The following is a 19,723-nucleotide window of genomic DNA, read 5'->3' on the forward strand; positions in this document are numbered from 1 at the left end:
AAGACAAGATGATCAATTTCAACAATTGGCTTAAGTATTGGTGTCATTCAAAGGGGATCCAATGCCTGTCAGCCTGGGATGACATGCTCGACAAGCCACGATGCTTCGCTAGGGATGGCTTGCACCTGTCACCCCTGGGCTTTCGGATATTGGCAAAGGCTCTTGCTACCCCCATAGTGCCTTTTTTAGGCAAGGCTCAAAAGACAATCCCACCTCCATAGGTATCACAAGGGATAAGAAACTAAAAGTAATGCTACTCAACGGCAGAAGTCTAAACCTCAAGATGCATGCACTCGAAACTCTCCTTAGCATGGAGAACATCGATATCTGTGCAGTAACAGAAACCTGGTTCAAGGCTCCCGAGAGCATCCCAACACTACCAGGTTATACCTCATACCATGCTTTTTGGCCCCAAAACTTGGACCGAACCACAAAAGGAGGGGGAGTATCAATATTTGTCAAAGATACCCACACTTCCAGGTTGGTGGCACAGCACAAGGCATCAGAGACTATCTATGTGCAACTAACAGTGGGTAAAACTGCCTTCCAGTTTATAGCCTGCTACACACCACCCTCCGAAACCCAGGAACCCCACTCGGCCATCCTGAGAACATTGGAAAATATGAAGGTCTCTCCAAACACCATTATATTGGGTGACTTCAACTACCCAAACATAGACTGGGAGCATTACTCTAGCTCGAACACCCTAGCACAAAGGTTCCTAGAATTTATAAACTCAAATGCTATGGAACAACTTGTTACCAGTCCCACAAGAGGGGAAAACATGCTGGACCTGATCATCACCAACATGGGGACGCTATGCTCCAGACCAGAAGTGTATCCCTCACTGGTAAGATTAGACCATAAACTAATCTCACTGGATATTCACATCCTGATTCCACCCCCTGCCCTGAAAACCACAGTGAAAAACTTCTCTAAAGCAAATTTCACACTCCTCAAAACCGAGGTGGAATCCTTCAAAGCCCCCAGGCCTGTGGAAAATACGGCCCAGACCGCAGAATCCTTTATAAACGCATTCTATGAACACCTTCAGGAATGCATGGATCATGCAATCCCAAATAAAGCCAAGACCCAATCCTCCAAAGGCAGACGTCCTGTCTGGTGGACCCCAGCCATAAACAAACTATACAATAGAAGGAGGAAGCTACTACATGATAGAGCAAAATCCCAAAAAGGGAAGGCATCTCTGATCAGTATTAGCAAAAAACTACAGGCACTCATAAAATCGTCTAAGGCCAGCTTTGAGAGAAAAATTGCACAGGACACTAAGGATAATCACAAGGCTTTCTTTAGTTATGTTAGGAACCTGGGTGGGAATTCCCAGATATGCTCAGAATTAGTCCAAAATGACAAAAAATACACTGAACCCACAGACATTGCCAACATCCTAGCTGACAGGTTCAGCGCAACCCCCCCCCCCACAAAAATAGCAAATATCTATCCCAGCAGAGTGCTGCCCCCCTGACATCTCAGATGCTCAGGTAAGAGCTGCCCTCTCCAAAGCAAAAAACACAGCATCAATGGGACCAGACGGTGTCCCGGGCTGCATCCTACATGAACTCCAAGAAGAGCTAAACCCAAACATAAAACTACTGTTCAATCTCAGCCTTACTACAGGATATGTACCCAAAGAGTGGCATACAGCAACAGTGGTCCCTCTTCATAAAGGTGGTGCCTCAACGGATCCTGGAAACTATCGTCCTATAAGCCTGACTAGCTTGGTCTGCAAAGCTATGGAAAGGATCATCATGGACCTCATAAATAAAGATATTGGGGACTTACAGACACTGGACCCTACCCAGTTCACCTTTGTTAAGGGCAGATCCTGCCTCTTAAACCTGGTTGATTTCTTTTAAACAGTCACCAAGGCCATTGACGAGGGGAAGGTGGTCCACACAGCCTACCTGGACCTTGCAAAAGCCTTCGATACAATACCCCACTCGGGCATTATAGATAAGCTCACCAGCTTAAATATAAACCCCTATGTCACTAGATGGGTTGCAAACTGGCTCAAGGACAGAACCCACATGGTTAGAATTGCTGGAGCCATGTCAGACTCCAAACCAGTTACAAGTGGCGTCCCACAAGGTTCAGTCCTGGGACCTCTCTTGTTCGGTATATATTTCTCAGAGGTACAGACCAACACGGAAGGACTGTGGCTGACCAAGTTCGCAGATGACTGCAAACTGGGTGCCATAATCGACTCTCCAGCCGACACAAGCATCCTCCAAAAGGGCCTCATAGAAACAGACAACTGGTGCCAGAGCCATGGCCTCAAGCTAAATGCCAAAAAGTATATAGCCATCCCCTTTGGCAAAAACAAAGTGCCCACAAATTACCACATAGGTGGTAATCCATTAAGTACAGAAGAAGTAATTAGGGACCTGGGGACCCAAGTTGATAGCAATCTCTCATTTGACAACCACGTGGCCAAAGTGGTTAGAAAAACATTTTATATAGCCCACCTAATCATGAAGGGATTCACATCTAGATCAGGGGAGGTCATCGTGCCTCTTTACTCATCCCTCATCAGGCCCATAATTGAGTACAATGCCCCTTTTGGGATGTACTTTACTAGACACCTGCAGCAACTGGAAAGTCCCCAAAAGTACCTCACCAAGAGGATCAAAGGGCTCAGACAGATGCCATATGCTGCCCGGTTAAAGAAACTCCAGCTCTACTCAGTGGCATACCGCCTGCTTAGAGGTGATCTGTGCCTGACATATAAAACCATGTCCAACCCGGAATTAATGGACATGCTACACCTCAGAAAATCCAAATCCCATCGAGCTATGTGCTCGAGAGACTTGAACCTCAGCACTGAAATAAATAGGACATGCTGGAGGGACAGATTCATAACCCAGAGGCTCCCTTCACTCTGGAATAAAATCCCAGTCCACGTTAGGCAGAGTCCCTCATTGACTCTCTTCAAGAGGAATCTTGATGAGTGGATGGGAGATCGTAAGTTTACTCCGGGTATCACTTCTGTGTCACTGTTAGACAGAGGCACAGTATACTAACCTCGAAAAAGGGCATAGCAAAATTAATTTAAAATGGGTGGCGAAAGCCAAACACACTCTGACTAGGCTTATAAATGCCCTAGGGCAGATAGCCTAGTATGAACCTATGAACCTATAAAACTTAAACATTATGGTGGAGAGAAGCTACAAAGCAAGTAATTACATACAATGAATAAAATGCATAAACATCTCAGAATTATGAGATAAAAAATCTAAATCATTCCTTCTTTTTGTCTTAACTTAAACACTTAATACATTTCAGGGTCACAGGGAAGCCAGAGCTTGTCCTGGCAGTGAAAGAGTATAAGGCAGAGAAACTAATCCTGGATAGGATGTCAGACTCTTGTTAGATGTATATACACACACACACACACACACACACACACACACACACACACACACACACACACACACACACACACACACACTCACTCCTTCTGGGTATGGTAATCAAAACACTCTTTCAAACAGGTTGGTCAAGTAGGTCTTAAGAGACCATCTATAAAGAAGCTCTAAATGGCTCAGCTGAATTTAACTAGATAGTGAGTTTGGCAAGTAAGTGGATAGTAAGTAAAATTAACATATACTTGCAGATTCAGACACACAAAGTCTAGGTATCATTAGCAGTCCATCATTAGTTAAACTCTAATGACAGGTCAGAAGGAAAGGAGCCAAAAGCTCTTTTATAAAGACTGGAACTTAGTCACACAGGGTTTAATAGGTTAACAACTGGCTTTTAAAGTAAGTATTGGACATTATGGGAGACCAGTGATAACTTTGCAGGCCATGGGTGGCATTGAAATGCAGAAGTTTCAGTAAGTAACCCGATTGCAGAGTCCTGAGCTTGCACAAAGCATTCTAGTTACTGTCAAGAAACCAAATATAAAGTGAATTACGGTGGCCCATCTGAAATAAGATTAGTGTATAGGTTCATAGGTATGTACTAGGTTAAATACAAATGTAAGGAAACCAAGAACAAACAGAATGGGCTGTTCCTCTATCCTAAAAGCAACCAAAAGGCAGAACGGTCGAAAAATGAAACTTGTTTATTAAAACAACAAAGTAATACTCCACAAAAATATAGTTTACCGGTTTTGTTTACTCTATGTAAACTTCCTCAGATCACTAAGTGAAACACACAGCTTGTTTAAATAATAATGAGCTACTTCTGATTGGACAGAATCTTTTAAACTGAAAAACCCCTTAAGTGCCAATACTAAATCAATCTATATTATTTTCCACGCATGTTAAAATCAAACCAATACAAAACTGTATCAACAAAAATTAAAAATGAACATTAATACATGCCCAAGATTTTGTATTTCACCAGTTTTTGTATGGCTATGGGCAGTGACCCGGATTCCCCTTTGGAGCATACCATTACTGCAACAGATGAAAAGGAGAACAGTGTTGGTAATTTAACTGTGGTGATTTTGCAGTTAACTCAGATGATCTTTCGATTGTATAATCACATGGGCATTCCTGTAAGTAATAGCACCAGAGGACTTTCTCCACGTTCAAAGAAGGAAATGCCACTTCTTTAAACTTTAACATAACCCCGCAGTGCCTAGCCGTCAGGCATTCCATGGACTTTGTTACTAGTCCACTTAATGATGAGCAATGTAATAATACGGAAGCTACTGAGCCCAGAGCCACACGAGCAGCATATTCTGATTCCTACAATGGTGGAGCTTTTAGAAAAAAATACCTCGCTTGAAAGACTGGTTGGGTTTTGGATTATCTTTTAATGCTGATATGGGGCAAAATGCTTCAACATTGGACTGTAAGCTAAATGCTTTCGATAATAAACTTTTACAGTGTAAAAAATTACAAATGGAGAATGCCTACGTTAGGGAATGTATTTGACTCAAAATTCTCCCTAAGGGTTTAAGGGTATGGTGTTTTCCTAGTGGGCTTGCTTACAACTCAGCTGTCCATCTGGAATTCTTACAATTATTTGATAAATGCGGGACTGAGCTATTGGAGGTGTTGATCAAGCATAATAATGCCACTATAGACTCCCTGTTTGAGGAGGTGAACAGTTTAGACAAAGTAATACGAGATGATGCGCAATATGAATCTGTTAAATATGAGCATCTTAGAATTTACAACAGTATTAACCAGTATATTAACAAACTAAAGGCTGGTAAATCAAACAAAATTAACAGGGACTTGAGTGACTATGTTAATGCTTCAGCTTACCCAAGACAACTAGGCTCATATCACAAAACTAAATATAACAGTGCCAACAAGAATATACATATTAATTCTGTCCCTGATTATGAGCTTGAGGACGAGGTAGCTGAAGTTTCCAATGAGCCAGTGTTTAATTATGAAAAGGAATATCCAGAGCTCAGCAGATGTGAAAGAATCAGAAACAAAAATAATTTTAATAATAGACAGCAACCTCAGATGGGTTTTAAGCTGCGGTGTTTCAAGGGGCGAGACCCAAACATCGGAACTGGAGATCTTAAACATTGTTTTGAATTCAACTAATGCCATAAGTCCAGCTAATTCTAATGTCAATAATGGACATTCAGATTTGGATATGTTTATAGGAAATACATGCACAAATTATTATAAGGTTGTTGTTTTTGCCCAACAGATTGACTGTGTTGGGCACAATGGTTCAAAGCAAAATGAATCTAATGTTTCACCAGAGTATGTGACAGCCGACAATGAATGTACAATTATTTTTAATCAGCAAAAAGATTTTTCAGTATATAACTACTCAAAGTCTTTCATTGATGTAAATGTAGCTGACCTTTTAGCAAAAGGTATGACATTTGTACCATCCAGAGGATTTAATTTCACAGACCCTATGATAGACCTCAAACTGTATATGAGAAAGTTAAATTTAACTCTACTACATCAGAATAACACACAACATAATAATCACAACGTATACCCATAAGTTCTACTTACACCCCCCCCTTTGCATCCAAATCTCTTAATGTATGAAAAACTGTATGAATTAGATCTGCACAATTTGTATAAACATAAAAATAGGTCAAATGAGGATAGTTTGAATTTTAGTGTTGAAGAACAAATTATGTTAGGGCAGTTGCAGAAAGAAGGCCTGAGGATTATGAAACCTGATTAGGGGGGAGGGGTTGTTGTGATGGGGGTTGAAATGTATAATAATAAAATGCAAAATATTCTTGAAACTGATACTAATAACTATTAATAACATAAAGTAGGATGAGAATGATATTTTAGTAACCATCGATGTCAGGGACCTGTACACTGTCATCCCACTGGATACTGGATTACAATGGGTGAAGGAATTACTTTTAGAATATAATGTTGGTCATGAAAAAATTAACCTTATAATAGAACTTCTAGAGATGGTATTAACTAATAATTTCATGTTGTTTAACAACAGATATTATTTACAAACATCTGGTATTGCCATGGGCTCAGCCTGTGGGGGGGGGGGGGGCATATGCTGATAGTGTTATGGCATACTGGGAGAGAAAGTTTGTTTTTCAATCTGTTTTTCATTCTCATATAAAAATATATTATATTTTCCAAGATGATGTCAGCATCATTTGGAAAGGGCCATTAAACATCTTAGAACAGTTTTTGGATTATATCAGCACTACCACCACCTTTTTGCATTTTACCTGGGTGTTGAAGTCCAACCAAATGGACTATTTGGATGTCCACCTCTTTAAAGATGAGATTCATGACAGATACCCAACCACAATTTACAGGTAGAAAACTTATTCAAACACTTTCTTGCACTACAGTAGCTCACATCCGGAACACCAGAAAAGGTCAGTTGTCAAAGGACAGTTGGTGAGAGCTGCATGTATGGTGTCTAGAAAGGAAGATTTCTTAGTTGAGCATGCTAATTTGAGATTTATGTTTGTAAAGCGAGCATACCCAGTAGATTTAGTCAATAACTTGATAGAGGAAGTAATGAGAAAAAGGGAAAATGGTCATTTTAGTCCCATCATTACCAATGAGACTAGAGGATATAATCCACTACCTCCTTGTGGCATGTCCATAGATCGAGGAGGTAACATGCCAGCCAGTGTTCAACCTAGTTATAACATTCAGGAGAAGGTGAGTATCACATTCATAAACTCATTGACTATCACGTTCAGCCATGATTTTCATAACTTAAGGTGGATTTTTAATAGAAATTGGGAGATTTTGATTGAGGACCCTAGTAGTAGGACCTATTTTGGTGATAGACCCACCATTATATACAGGAAAGGTAAAAACTTAAAAGATTTATTGAAAAATAGACAGACTCCCTCTTTTTCATATGCCCGGCAAGGGATGTTTAAATGTAGGGTATGCCATTAATGTCATAAGATCAAAACAGGTAATAGGTTCATGGTGAAAAGTACTAAGTTTCATATTAAAGCAAAATATAATTGCAATTCGAAAGCAATAGTATACTTGGCCATCTATGATTCATGTTCGGCATTCTATATAGGAAATTCAGTTATAGAATTTACGAACATGAATATGCCATCAAAAAGGGCAATTTGAATAATGCCCTAGCCAGCCATAGTCACAATAACAATAATTGCACTTTTAAATTTATGGCAATTGATCACGTAGAAATAAATGAAAAGACACCATGGGGGGTTTGGTTAGAATTTAAGGAATTAAAATGGCAAATATTGTTACAAGCAGACAGGTGGCCAGGTATTAATGACATATTATCTATTATTCCTGTATTAAAGTTAAAGGCCCTTGAAAGAAAGAAAATAATAGAAGAGAATTGATTTTCTCTACTGTTTAGTCATGGACTTTGATTCAGGTTTAATAATGTCAAGAGAAGGTTAGAGTAGAAAAACAGAACTATATGTGTTTTAAATTAATATACATTTTTAGTATTTTATTGTCTTTTTCATATATATATGTTTAAGCATTTTGTGTATTCACATATATAAAACATCTTGGGCATGTATTAATGTTCATTTTTCATTTTTGTTAATTCATTTTTGTATTGGTTTGATTTTTAACATGCGTGGAAAATAATATAGATTGATTTAGTATTGACACTTAAGGGGTTTTTCAGTTTAAAAGATTCTGTCCAATCAGATGTAGTTCATTCTTATTTAAACAAGCTGTGTGTTCCAGTTAGTTGTCTGAGGAAGTTTATACAGAGTAAACAAAACCAGTAGCCTGTATTTTTAAGGAGTGTCACTTTGTTGTTTTAATAAACAAGTTTCATTTTTCGACCGTTCTGCCTTTTGTTTGCTTTTAGGATAGAGGAACAGCCCGTTGTGTTTGATCTAAGTACTAGGTTAGCTGCCCTTATGGGCCACTTCTAGCCTAACCAACTTCCCTTTCCATGCTCAAATTAACCTATGCCACTTTGTTAGAAATTGGCCACACCCATCCCATGGTGAATAATCATACATTACTCCCAATGAGAGTAACTGTGATCACACACTAGTTAATTTGAAGAGACGCATGCATGAAATAAAGCATTTAAGAAATGCACTGAAATGTTTCAGACTTCATCCTCAAGGTACTTCTGTACAGCACATTTATCATGCAGCAAAACACTTCATTAAGAAACAACTGGTCATCCTCAGTTACATGGGATGTCATAATAGCTTGACTTACTACAGCACTGTTTGTCATATAGTTTACATGCATACTTTTCTAATGTAATAATGAATTGCTATCAGTGCACATAAAAACAATGCTAACACATGGAATTCAAATTCACAGCAGGAGTATGTTTTTAAAACGCAGTGCTGACATTCAAATACTTACTTATTCGTCTTTATTTACCAGCAAGGTCTGACCGACAAAGCTTCATTTTAGAAGAGGGCCATCCACAGTACATCCATTTGTAACAAACAGCAAGGGTTATGAGGTCAACATATCTAATACATATCTAATTTTATTAGGCTGTCCAGCCACATAAAATATCATCAATAAAACAACAAAAACCTTTATAGCATTCAAAAAATACTATGATATACTAAATGCTTTCACCAGCATGCTAAAACACAGCTGGCATCATGGGTTGCATGAGTGACTGATGTGATGTAAGATGTTTTTTAAAGGTGATGTTATGATTTCCTCTATGAATAACTAAGGCACAAGCACAACTGATTGAGAAGACACTTTACATAAAACTCACCTGTGCAGACAATAATAGATATTTCTGAATGAAGGCAAGTTCTCTGCAATCCCCCAATTTGGGTCCATATTAGAACACCGAACATTTAAAATGTTGAGTGTTCTAATATCAACCCATTTTCAGCAAACGCTGAAAATATCGAAGAAACAGAAAACCAAAATTTTTCCTAGGGAAAGAATTCAGTTGTCTGTTTCTGTTGCTTCGGTATTTTCAGCGCTCTGGTGGAAAGTTACGGGTCGGGTTCAGTAAGTGTGTGATTGAATGCGGGTTAGGTTAGTTAGGGTTAGGGTTCAGGTTAGGTATGTGTGCGATTGAGTGGACATGAGGGTTAGGGTGGGTTAGGTGAGTTAAGGTTAGGGTGCAGGTCAGGTAAGTGTGCGATTGTGTGGACATGAAGGTTAGGGCAGGGTAGGTGAGTTAGGGTTAGGGCATGGGTGAGGTGAGTGTGCGATAGTGACGGACCTTAGGGTTAGGGTTTGGGTTAAGGTAAGTGGATAATTAGTGGTGTGTGCATAGTTTAGTGTAGGGTTAGGGGTAAGAGTTTAGGTGTATGTGTGTGGATTGCTGTTTGTTTGATGAGCTTGTGTTATTTGTATGTGTTTTGGAACAGCAAATTTTTTCTCTAGGAAAAAAATTCACTGTTCTGAATGTTCAATGTTTAGTATTTTCGATTGGTAGGGTTCGTTATTAGAACACTTGACATTTTGAATGTTCGGTGTTCTAATATAAACCCCCCAATTTGGAGTACAAATCTCTTATACTACCAAACATATGTATACTAACTCCACATTTATACCACAGTTGGAAAAGGTGACACTCTCCAGAAGTAGTTCAGTGTAGAGATCCTCAGAACAGACTCGGCTGCTATCATATCTCATGGTAACCAAAAAAACTCTCAACCTTATCACTTACCCATAATGCACCTATCCCAGTTACCTCAGATCGAGTTTGCTGATAGACAGAAGGAAACATTAGTTGTAAGACATTCAGTGAGACTATATCTGGAACCACAATTATATACCAAAGATAATCATCTGTTATTTGCCCATTTCTCTAGAAATACAAGGGCATGGGGGTTGGAAGGAGGGGAGTTGCAGAAGTTTGAAAATAGGCAAAACAGATAGAACGCTATGGTAAGTACGTAACTTCTTTATCTGATGTTGTCAGTTTTCATTATATCCTCAACCTGTTCTTTATCTGACATTGTCAGTTTTCATTCCATCTTCAGCCTGTGGGACAGTCTCCAGCTACTTTAGATCCTGGGTGGAATCAAGGAAGGATGTTCCTGAGCACCATTGAAACAAATAATGCTCTTTCCCTGGAGACCAGATCCAATTTGGAATGAGTAATGAAAGTATGGGGAGTAGTCCAGGTTGCTGCTGCACAAATATCATCCATTGAGGCTCTAGATTGGAAGACAGCTGAAGTCATCATGGCTCTAGTGGAATGTGCTTTTAAAGGTTTCAATAAAATGACCCCCAACTGGTTGTAGATGAAAGAACTGCAATCTTTTAGCCATCTAGCTAATGTCACTTTGATCACTGATTTTCCTAGTTTTCTATTTCAGAAAGAGATAAATAATTGGTCAGATTTTCTAATATCTTTTGTTCTGTGAAGATAAAAATGTAACTGTCTATGAACATTTAAAAGTGTAAACAGTATTCATCTTTATTAGCAAATTTGGGAAAAACACTGGTAGGTTAATGGTTTGATTGATGTTGACTTCTGAAACCACCTTAGGTACAAAGGAGGGGTTGGTTCTTAGCACAACCTTATATTTGTGAAAAACCAAATATGGTAGTTTAAAAGACAAAGTTTGAATTTCTGAAATCCTTCTGGTGGAAGTAATGGCTACTAGGAAAATAGTTTTCTAGGATAGAAATGTAAGATTGCAAAGTCCTGCTGGTTCAAAAGGGGGTTGTAGGATTATTTGCAACACCAAGATCAGGTCCCAAGGAGGGGTTGGATCTTTGTATGGAGGCTTCAAAAGGAGACTACCTCTCAAAAAGGCTTTACAAAGTTTGTGAGAAGCAAGGTATGAGTATTTAAATCCAATATGAAAATTAGATATAACTGCTAATTGAATTTTAATAGTGGAAAATGAAGCCCTTGCATTGAACAGAGAGGCTAAAAACTTGAGATTCTTATGAATAGGAGCTGAAAAAGGGTCAACATCATTTTGACGTGCCCAAAGAACAAACCTTTTCCATTTACTGCTGTAAAGTTTAAGCATGGATGGTTTCTGAGAGGTTAAAAGAATGAGTCGGACAGGTGAAGAGAACATAGACTGTCTGGCTATTAATGGAACTTGAGAGACCAAGTTGTCAGGTGGAGGTTCAAAATGTCTTGGTGAGCCATGACTGTCAGATGGGACAAAAGATCTGGAACCGGGTTCAGAATCTAAGGTGGGTGAATTACATAAGGCCAAAGGAAGGGAAACCAAATCTGTCATGACCAATAATGTGCAATGAGAATTACCTTGCTACTCAACCTGAATGCTTTTGTAGAAACTTTGGAATTAGAGGAATCAGAGGAAAGGCATAGAGAAGATCAGTGGGCCAACTGTGAACTAGAACATAATTTGGTGATTCCCCCTGAGGGGGGATTAGGGCAAACAAGTTGCTGCACTTGTTTAGGGGAGAGATGAAAAGATTGCAGCAAGGCTGGCCTTATTGAGAAAATAATCTTTATATCACTTTTGGATTGAGGGACCACTTGTGAGGCAGGAGTATGCATTTGCTCAGTTTGTCTGCTAGTACGTTGGACTTCCCCAAAATGTGCATTGCTATGAGGAAAGCAGTTGGATGAGATCATCCACTGCCACACTCTGAGTGCTTCTCAACACAGGGGATAAGACTTGGTTCCTCCTTGCATGTTGATGTACCAAACTACTGACATGTTGTCCATTTGAATCGCAATTGTCCCTGAAGGGAGAGCATCCTGGAAAGCCTTCAGCACTAAAAGCACTGGTCTCATCTCTAGGACATTGATATGCAAGTTGACCTCTATAGGAGACCAACTGCCTTGGATCATGTTCCCCAGATAATGCCCTCCCCAACCTAAATGGGAAGCATCCATGGTCACTGTGGCCTTGGGTTGAGAGGGGAGGAAAGGACAGCAGTTTAGGATTTGATCCAATTGAATCCACCATTTGAGATATCTCTTGCAATTGTTGGTGATTACAACTGATGAAGATGACATTGGTTGTGATATTATCAACCATTATGTTGCAAGCAGCCATTGTAAAATTCTCATATGAAATCTGGCTAATGGTACTAGAGTTATGGTCACTACCATGGACCCCAGAGTCTGTAGAACTAGGTGTGTGGATACTATCTTGGTGTTGATTATCCTCATGACTTGTGATCTGACTTTCTGTAGGTTCACTGGTGGAAGAGGCACTATTGTTGTCTTTGTGCTCAAGATTGCCCCTTTGAACTCTAAAGTCTGTGTTGGTTCAAGGTGAGATTTTTCATAGTTTATGGTTATTCCCAGCTGGTAACATGTCTGGAGAACCTGCTCAAAGTGGCAATCGACCAGTCATCCAAGTACAGAAATACCCAGAATCCCAGCAGACTCAAGTGAGCTGCTACTACTGCCATGCACTTTGTGAACACCCTGGGGGCTGTGGTGAGACCGGAAGTGGAGAAACTTTCTAGACTGCCTTTTCATCTTTATATGATAGTACACATCCTGAAGGTCTATTGAGCACATCCAGTCATCCTATTTCAGAATGGAAGTATGGACTGAACTGTGACCATCCAGAACTTTGTCAAACTGACTTGTTTAAAATGCTGAGATACAAAACTGGTCTCCACTTCCCTATCTTTTTTGGCACTAAAAAGAATATTGAGTAAATTCTGTATTTTCTTTGGTCTGGCAGGACTTCTTGGATGACTCTTTTTTTCTAATAGTTCTTGAATTTGTATTACTGCTTGTTCCCTCTGATCATGTGGGACATCAAGGATTCATTTGCAAGTAGGAGATGGGAGAGAAAATGGAATAATATAACCTCGGGAAATTATCCTCTGTACCCAGGTATCTGATGTTATTTCTAGCCAGGCTCTATGGTGCAGGCATAGATGACCCCCAACTGCCTCCAGAGGAAGACAATCAGGCCTACTTTCAGGAGCACTGAAAGGGTTTACCAAAGAAAGAATCTCTGTACCCTTGATTTTGCAGACCTCTTCTGCCATGAGGGCAGCATCTACCATGGAAGTCCCCTCCCTCTGCCCCTGGGGGAACCACCTCCACGTGTGTCTTGAAAGGGCCCTTGGGACTGCTTCCACTACATTTTCCCAGTACTCTACTGATTCCTTGAAAAGGATTATTGAGGACTGGAAAAACGCATGCCCACAGCTGACAGAGTCTTTCCATCTTTCTCACACCTGGACAACGTTTCTTTAACTTTAGGGTCAGACGAGGATGTGCTGTCAAAGGGAGCATTGATGAATGAAGCCTTGAAGGGCTCTGCAAAGTCACATAAGTGCTTCTAGGTGTCTCTCCTGATGGTAATGCCTGAACCCACTGCTCTTGTTGTCCCCTTGGTTGAATGAGAAATGAGCCTTGTGGACAAGTTGGATACAGACTGAAGGGTAGCCAACTGAGAGGCAACAGATTCCTGAATCTCTTCAGAGATGGATCCTGAAAGGGTATCTCAGAGCTCCTTAATCAGATAACTTTACAGCCTGGTGAAATGTGTCAAGAAATTCAAGGATGGTAACACAAAGGTTGATGAAACATAAACCCGTTTCCCAAACCCATCTATCACTTGAGACTCCTTATTGGGTGGATGGATAAAGGAACTCTCCTCAGCTAATTCCTTTTTGATTTCTACCACAGTAACCATGGCATCAACAGGCAAACCTTTCAACCAAAACTGTTTATCCTCTGGGGCAGTAATGATTTTAACAGGTTCAATGGTGTTAGGAGCCTTCCACACCTGCCAAGAGATCAAATCAATGAGCTCATTGGCAGGTGGAGTCACCCAGGAGGTGGATGGATGAGTACCAAAAGTCTGCAGGTACACTGACTCCTCAGATGAAGGATTGCTGGACTTCCAATCACCTGCATGTTTTAAGATTTCCAGGATGTTTCCAAAGGAGACATCATCAGGAGGTGATCTTGGGATCCTTTGCCCTCATCAAAGTCCATGTCTTCTGTAGTAGATTCCTCTGGGAAACCAAAGTGCTTCCTCTTACACTTCTTCTTTGTAGGGACCTTCTCAGTGGGATTATCTGGGGAAGAAGAAGCGGGCATTCCCATTTGGGATTCCTAAGGTTTTGGCACTCACTATCCTTCTGGAGGGACTGGTTGAGACTCTGAATGTAGGCGTGAAAGGGAGTATGTTCCGAGTAAAAAGAGGCCTACTGGTTGACTGCTGCATCATAGCTCTCCATAGCCTCAAAAGCTGATCCACCTAGAGAAGGGAAGGATCTCAGATCTGAAAGAGTGGGTCTGGGAACAGAGCTCACCTCCTGCTCTGAGGAGATCCCTCTTGAAGCAGAAGCTGGAGCCAAGCTGATCTGTGCTGAAGCTCCAAGGTGCAGAGAAGGCTCAGACAACATCAGAGTCATCTCCAGCTCCTCAGAACAGACAGGACAGATATGTCCCTGAGAGGTTTCTGGCTCTGACTGAGCTGAATAGCTCAGGGCAAATATTGGTTTGGAAGATAGAGATATCTTTGGCTCCAATACAGACAGCAATGGGAAGCTCAGAACTGTATAATCTAAACCTTCAAGTGAAGTTAGAGGAGGAAGTAAAAATGGAGTGGTAGAAGAACAGAATACTTGACCCATTGGGGTAGGAACCGAGGTGGAGCCTGTCAGCCCTTGTGCCCAAAAGATCTTTCTCACCACTCTCTCCACATCATCTTTGGTTGGCTTCTAGTGGAATGGGCACACATCACAGAAGGTGACTTAGGTCTCTCTAAATAGGGTGATGAAATTCTGTCTGGAAAAGGATCAAATGAGGGAGAATAATTAGTTCTTGATAAAGTAATTTTTGTAGAGTCCTGTAATTCTGGTGTCAGATCCAAGGATGTCAGCACCAAAGTGTATCTTTAATTCATAGTCTTAGGCATCGAAGAACTAGTCGATTCTGATAGTAAGGTCTTGCTTACCGTTGATTCTGAGGAAACAGTCTGAAATGGAGAATGTGACTTTTTCCTTATCGGTTCCAAAGGAGATGATGGAACCTGTGACATAGGGGAATACTGCCAGCCCAGCTATGTGGAATTTTGTAAATAATTCTGTGTCATTTGTGAATATTGATATGATTTATACAGAAGTGTGTGTAAAGTACTGAGCTAAATTATAACCACAGCATGCCCTACTGGAATACAACAGGAATGTGCCTGCACTATTGTGACTATTTACATGTACATGTATATGTTTAATGGAAACTGGAACACAGGAGGTTAACTTAGAAGAAAACAACCACATAATAAAAGAGATGTTATCTTTCACTTTCATTGCAGAAACAGACACAATGTCTAGAACTAGAAGTTTTTTTGTATTGTCTTGAAAGAGAAGCAATTACTAGGTTTAAGATATAGAAGTGTTTTGTTGTTTTACAACTTCCAGGATCTGCAAACTTCTGAGAAATATGTATTTTTCACAAGGAGATATCAAATGCTACAGTGGGGGTTAGCCTGGGATTGGAAGTCAAGTGACAAAAAGTTATGTCATCCATGCTAACCCAGCAGTAATATTTGATATTAATTTAAGACCTCTCTCAGAGAAAAAAACAGAGTATTTTGTCTTGGACCTAACAAGAGCATACACTCATCACCATCTGCACTTGCCTTGCTGTAAGTAAGTTTCCGGGGTATAGTAACTCTTTTAGATTCAGACAGGAATGTAATAAAGTATAGCTTAGATGTTTTCTTTATTTATTTGAGACTATCTTGCAATGTTGTTTTAAATATTCCTTTGATTTTGAACTCTGAAGTTACTGTGTTGATTTACTGAGTATTGTCTTTTTCTTTTATTATTTATTATTAAATATATTTAAACCTATCTTTGTGGCTGATATCTGTCAGACATATTTAAGCTCTGAGTGTACTTGCATGTGTATTTGGTGACACTGTATAGGCCACTGCTAAATAGCCTTACTCTTGGTCTCAGACTTTCCCAGGTGTGTGTGTGTGTGTGTGTGTGTGTGTGTGTGTGTGTGTGTGTTTATATATATCAACCAAATCTGAAAGTGTGTATGTGTCACCTACTTGGACAGGGACACAAAGCACTGGCTGGACAGAGAGGGTGCTGGAGGTTTTGGCTTGGTCACTCAGCTGAGATCTCAACCCTATAGCTGTGCCAGTGGGGAGTCTTATTGGGGATCTGGAGAAAGAGTCTGAATGTGGTCTCTGTGCTCTTAAGGGAAATTGCACTTTACTTTGTGTATACTTGTCATCCTCCCATTGTGTATGTCCCCCACTGTTGCCAGTGGTGAGGATTGAGGCTCTTTGATTACTGGGCCAATGCTGGGACATCACAGAACCGAAGAGTTTTGTCTCTTTGGACTTGAAACTGACGGCGATGTCGGCACTGACACACATCTTTTCTTCGTCTTCTCGAAAGCTTTGGAAAACAAAGAAGATGGGCTAGAAAAGCCAGTTTTGTTAGATTTATCTTTAGCTGAAGTGGCTCCAGATAATGCCTCGCTGAAGGCAGATGAAAACAAGGCTTTCAAAATAAGCATATTTTTCTGCTCGACAAGAGCCCTATGATTGAATGAATGACAAATCGAGCGGTCCTCCTGAAGATGGAGACAGCTCAGACAATAAACACATAAAGAATGCATGTCAGAAAAGGGTATTTTATGGCCACATTTCAGATAATGCTTAAATCTAGCAGGAGCTTTTTCTTTTTCCACCATATTTCCACTCACACACAGGCACACTGATACAGAAAAAAGAGGACAGTACACCAAATCTTTTTTTTTTTGTTACAGAAGAATAGGAAAGTAGTAATTCAAAAATGTTTTATCAATGATGATAAAAAGACTACATGGAGTGTAGAAGAAAAATCTCAACAATGATATTGAGAGTACACCAAAGTGTATGGAAAGGGAAGGGGAAAGTAAAGATCAAGAACAAATATACTACAAGCATAGAATGGGTAAGGGATTTATAAGATTAAGTGAAAAGTAGGGTGTATGTATAGGGATTAAGAGTTAGGGTTAGAGCTAGAGTCAGATTTGAAAAAATATAAATAAATTACTTATCTGCTTGAGAGCAATTGGCACCATGTAGAACACAAAAAGCATCAAACGAGATCTGAGGTAACTGGGATAAGGTTATTATGGGTAAGGGATAAGCTTGAGAGGTTTTTGGTTACCACAAGCTACGATAGTAGCCGAGTCAGTTCTGAGGTTCGGAACTGAACCCACAGGTTGAGGACAGAATGAAAATTGACAACATCAGATCTGATGTTATGTAAAGAAAGTTATGGCGACTTTACAACTGCTGCCACTTGATCTTTGAGTGACAGCATATCACATATAACTACTCTGATGTTTTACATCTTATCAACAAACCTAATCTTGCTCCCCCCAACCAGAGAAGAGAAAGGAAAGCTATGGAGCTGTGGATGGCCAAATAGCAATATGTACCATCATATGCTTCTGTTGTTGAAGGATTGATACTGAAGTGACTACACTTCACCCAGTGAAAGATGTCTTCCAAGTTGCACTCAAGATTAATAAGAGCAATCACATGAATATAAGAGAAGAAGCGATAAGACTCTTGCCTGCACAGGACTAAAAGCTCACATCACTCCTGATCACATCTCCGAGTGGCAGCGTATTGTTTTATTTATTTTATTTATTTGATTGTTTGATTACTGGGATGGTCTGACTGGGTCTTGAAAAAACCCTTTTCAATGGAGGCCTGGTGTAAAAGTTCCAAATGAAAAAAAAATAAACAATATCAAAATTTCAATATACAAAATATGTATAAATGATTGCAATTTAAACAATAAATGAATATTTTGATTTACAATTGTGTTTAAAAAATCACAGTACCATAAGGTGAATAAGTAATAAATACAACTGTTCAGATGTTTGTGTTAGGCTTAGAGAAGAAAAAATATATGAAAGCAGAGATTAAATGAATAAAAAAACCCCATAAACCTATAAAAGTAAATAGAAATAGCAAGTTATGATAAGTTTGTGTAAGTTAAGAAAATTGTGAATGTGAAATTACATGAAAAGCAAAAAAATGATAAAGGAAGCGGGAAAGAGGTAGTAAATCAGTTCATAGTGTAATTAGATGTAGTTAAGTGTAAGACGTGATGACAACAGACTTTACTTTGGAAGCTGTGATGTGAAAAGCTAGGGAAGAAAGGCTAGGATTAAGAGTGAAAGGAGTGTGAAAGGTTTTATTTGAGAAGATAAGTTAAGGAGGAATAGATCAGGTGGAATCTTCATTGCTAAACAGAGTTACTGTATTACAGTTGAATTAAGATGATAGAAGAAATGTATTATTGGATATGTGTTTAACCTGGGGAGGTGGTACAGGAGCAGGAACGCACGTTTAGCTTATCTTTGAAGTAGTTAGTGGAAGATATGCATCTTATAGTTGTGGGAATGGAATTCCATAGCTTTGAAACATTGGTGGAATAAAGGGAATCCCTGAATGAGTTAAGTGATTTTGTAACAAATAAGAGAGTTGTCTGTAGATTGCAGAGGTCTTGCTGGGGAGTGCCATTGTAAGAGAAGATTTAGGGAATGTTATTTATTGGGAAAGGAGAGAATGTTGAGACAATTTTAACTGTGTAGATTTTTAAGTAATTTGAGATAATTAACAATGGGGCATGATGGAGCACTATGGAACCCCACATCAAACAGAACATCTGAAAGAGCTGTTAATGCCAAAAACTGTCTTCTATTTGTGCTATGTATAAGAAGCAATCCACTAAAGGACGGTAATGGAAACATCACATTGGGTATGAAGATATTCCAGCTGGATCCCATAATTCATGGAACCAGTGGCTAAAGAGAGGTCAGGTAAGACCAGGATGGAATACCTTTGTTGATCTCTGATGACAGGCCATTCATATATATTGGTTTAATATAATGGTGGTACCTAAATCCATACTGACTAGGATCAAAGATGCCATGAGAGGACTGAAACAATTCCAGCTGGACATAAACTACCCTTTCAATTCTCTTACATTAAAAAGCAGTTTAGATACAGGATGGCAGTTCCCCATCTTGTGTAGACCCAGCACTGAATTTTTTAGAACAGATGATAGGAGATGGAAAGATGTATATTATTATTTTATCGATTTACATTTGTTTACTGAGAAAGTCCAACTGAGTCCTAATTTACTCATTTTCAGTGGAGGCCTTGGGAGAAAAGCTCCAAGAATTATTACAGAAACATATCATGAACAGAATACACTATAAAGTTTAAGTACTTACATTAAAATGGTAGAGTAGAATACAAACTTGTATGACATAAAATTCAAGACATTTAGCAACATGCTAAACTAAAGGAAAAATAAGGAAAACTAAGAAAGGAATTAATCTAATAAGAAGAGTAGGTGGGAATGAAGAA

The 19,723-nt window shown here is 39.4% G+C and overlaps 1 protein-coding gene across 1 annotated transcript in view; it reads left to right on the forward strand.

Moving 5' to 3' along the window:
* The first annotated feature begins 6,857 nt into the window (after positions 1–6,857).
* Positions 6,858–19,723, forward strand: part of LOC122810652 (extracellular calcium-sensing receptor-like) — a 275,375-nt gene continuing 262,509 nt past the window's right edge. The window contains exon 1 of the mRNA XM_044082224.1: positions 6,858–7,112. Within this exon, the coding sequence (XP_043938159.1) occupies positions 6,858–7,112 (255 nt within the window). The remainder of the gene's footprint in view (positions 7,113–19,723) is intronic.

The sequence above is a fragment of the Protopterus annectens genome, chromosome 9.part0 (genome assembly GCF_019279795.1).
Source record: "Protopterus annectens isolate FY-2018-M chromosome 9.part0, PAN1.0, whole genome shotgun sequence".
Classification (NCBI taxonomy): Eukaryota; Metazoa; Chordata; order Ceratodontiformes; family Protopteridae; genus Protopterus; species Protopterus annectens.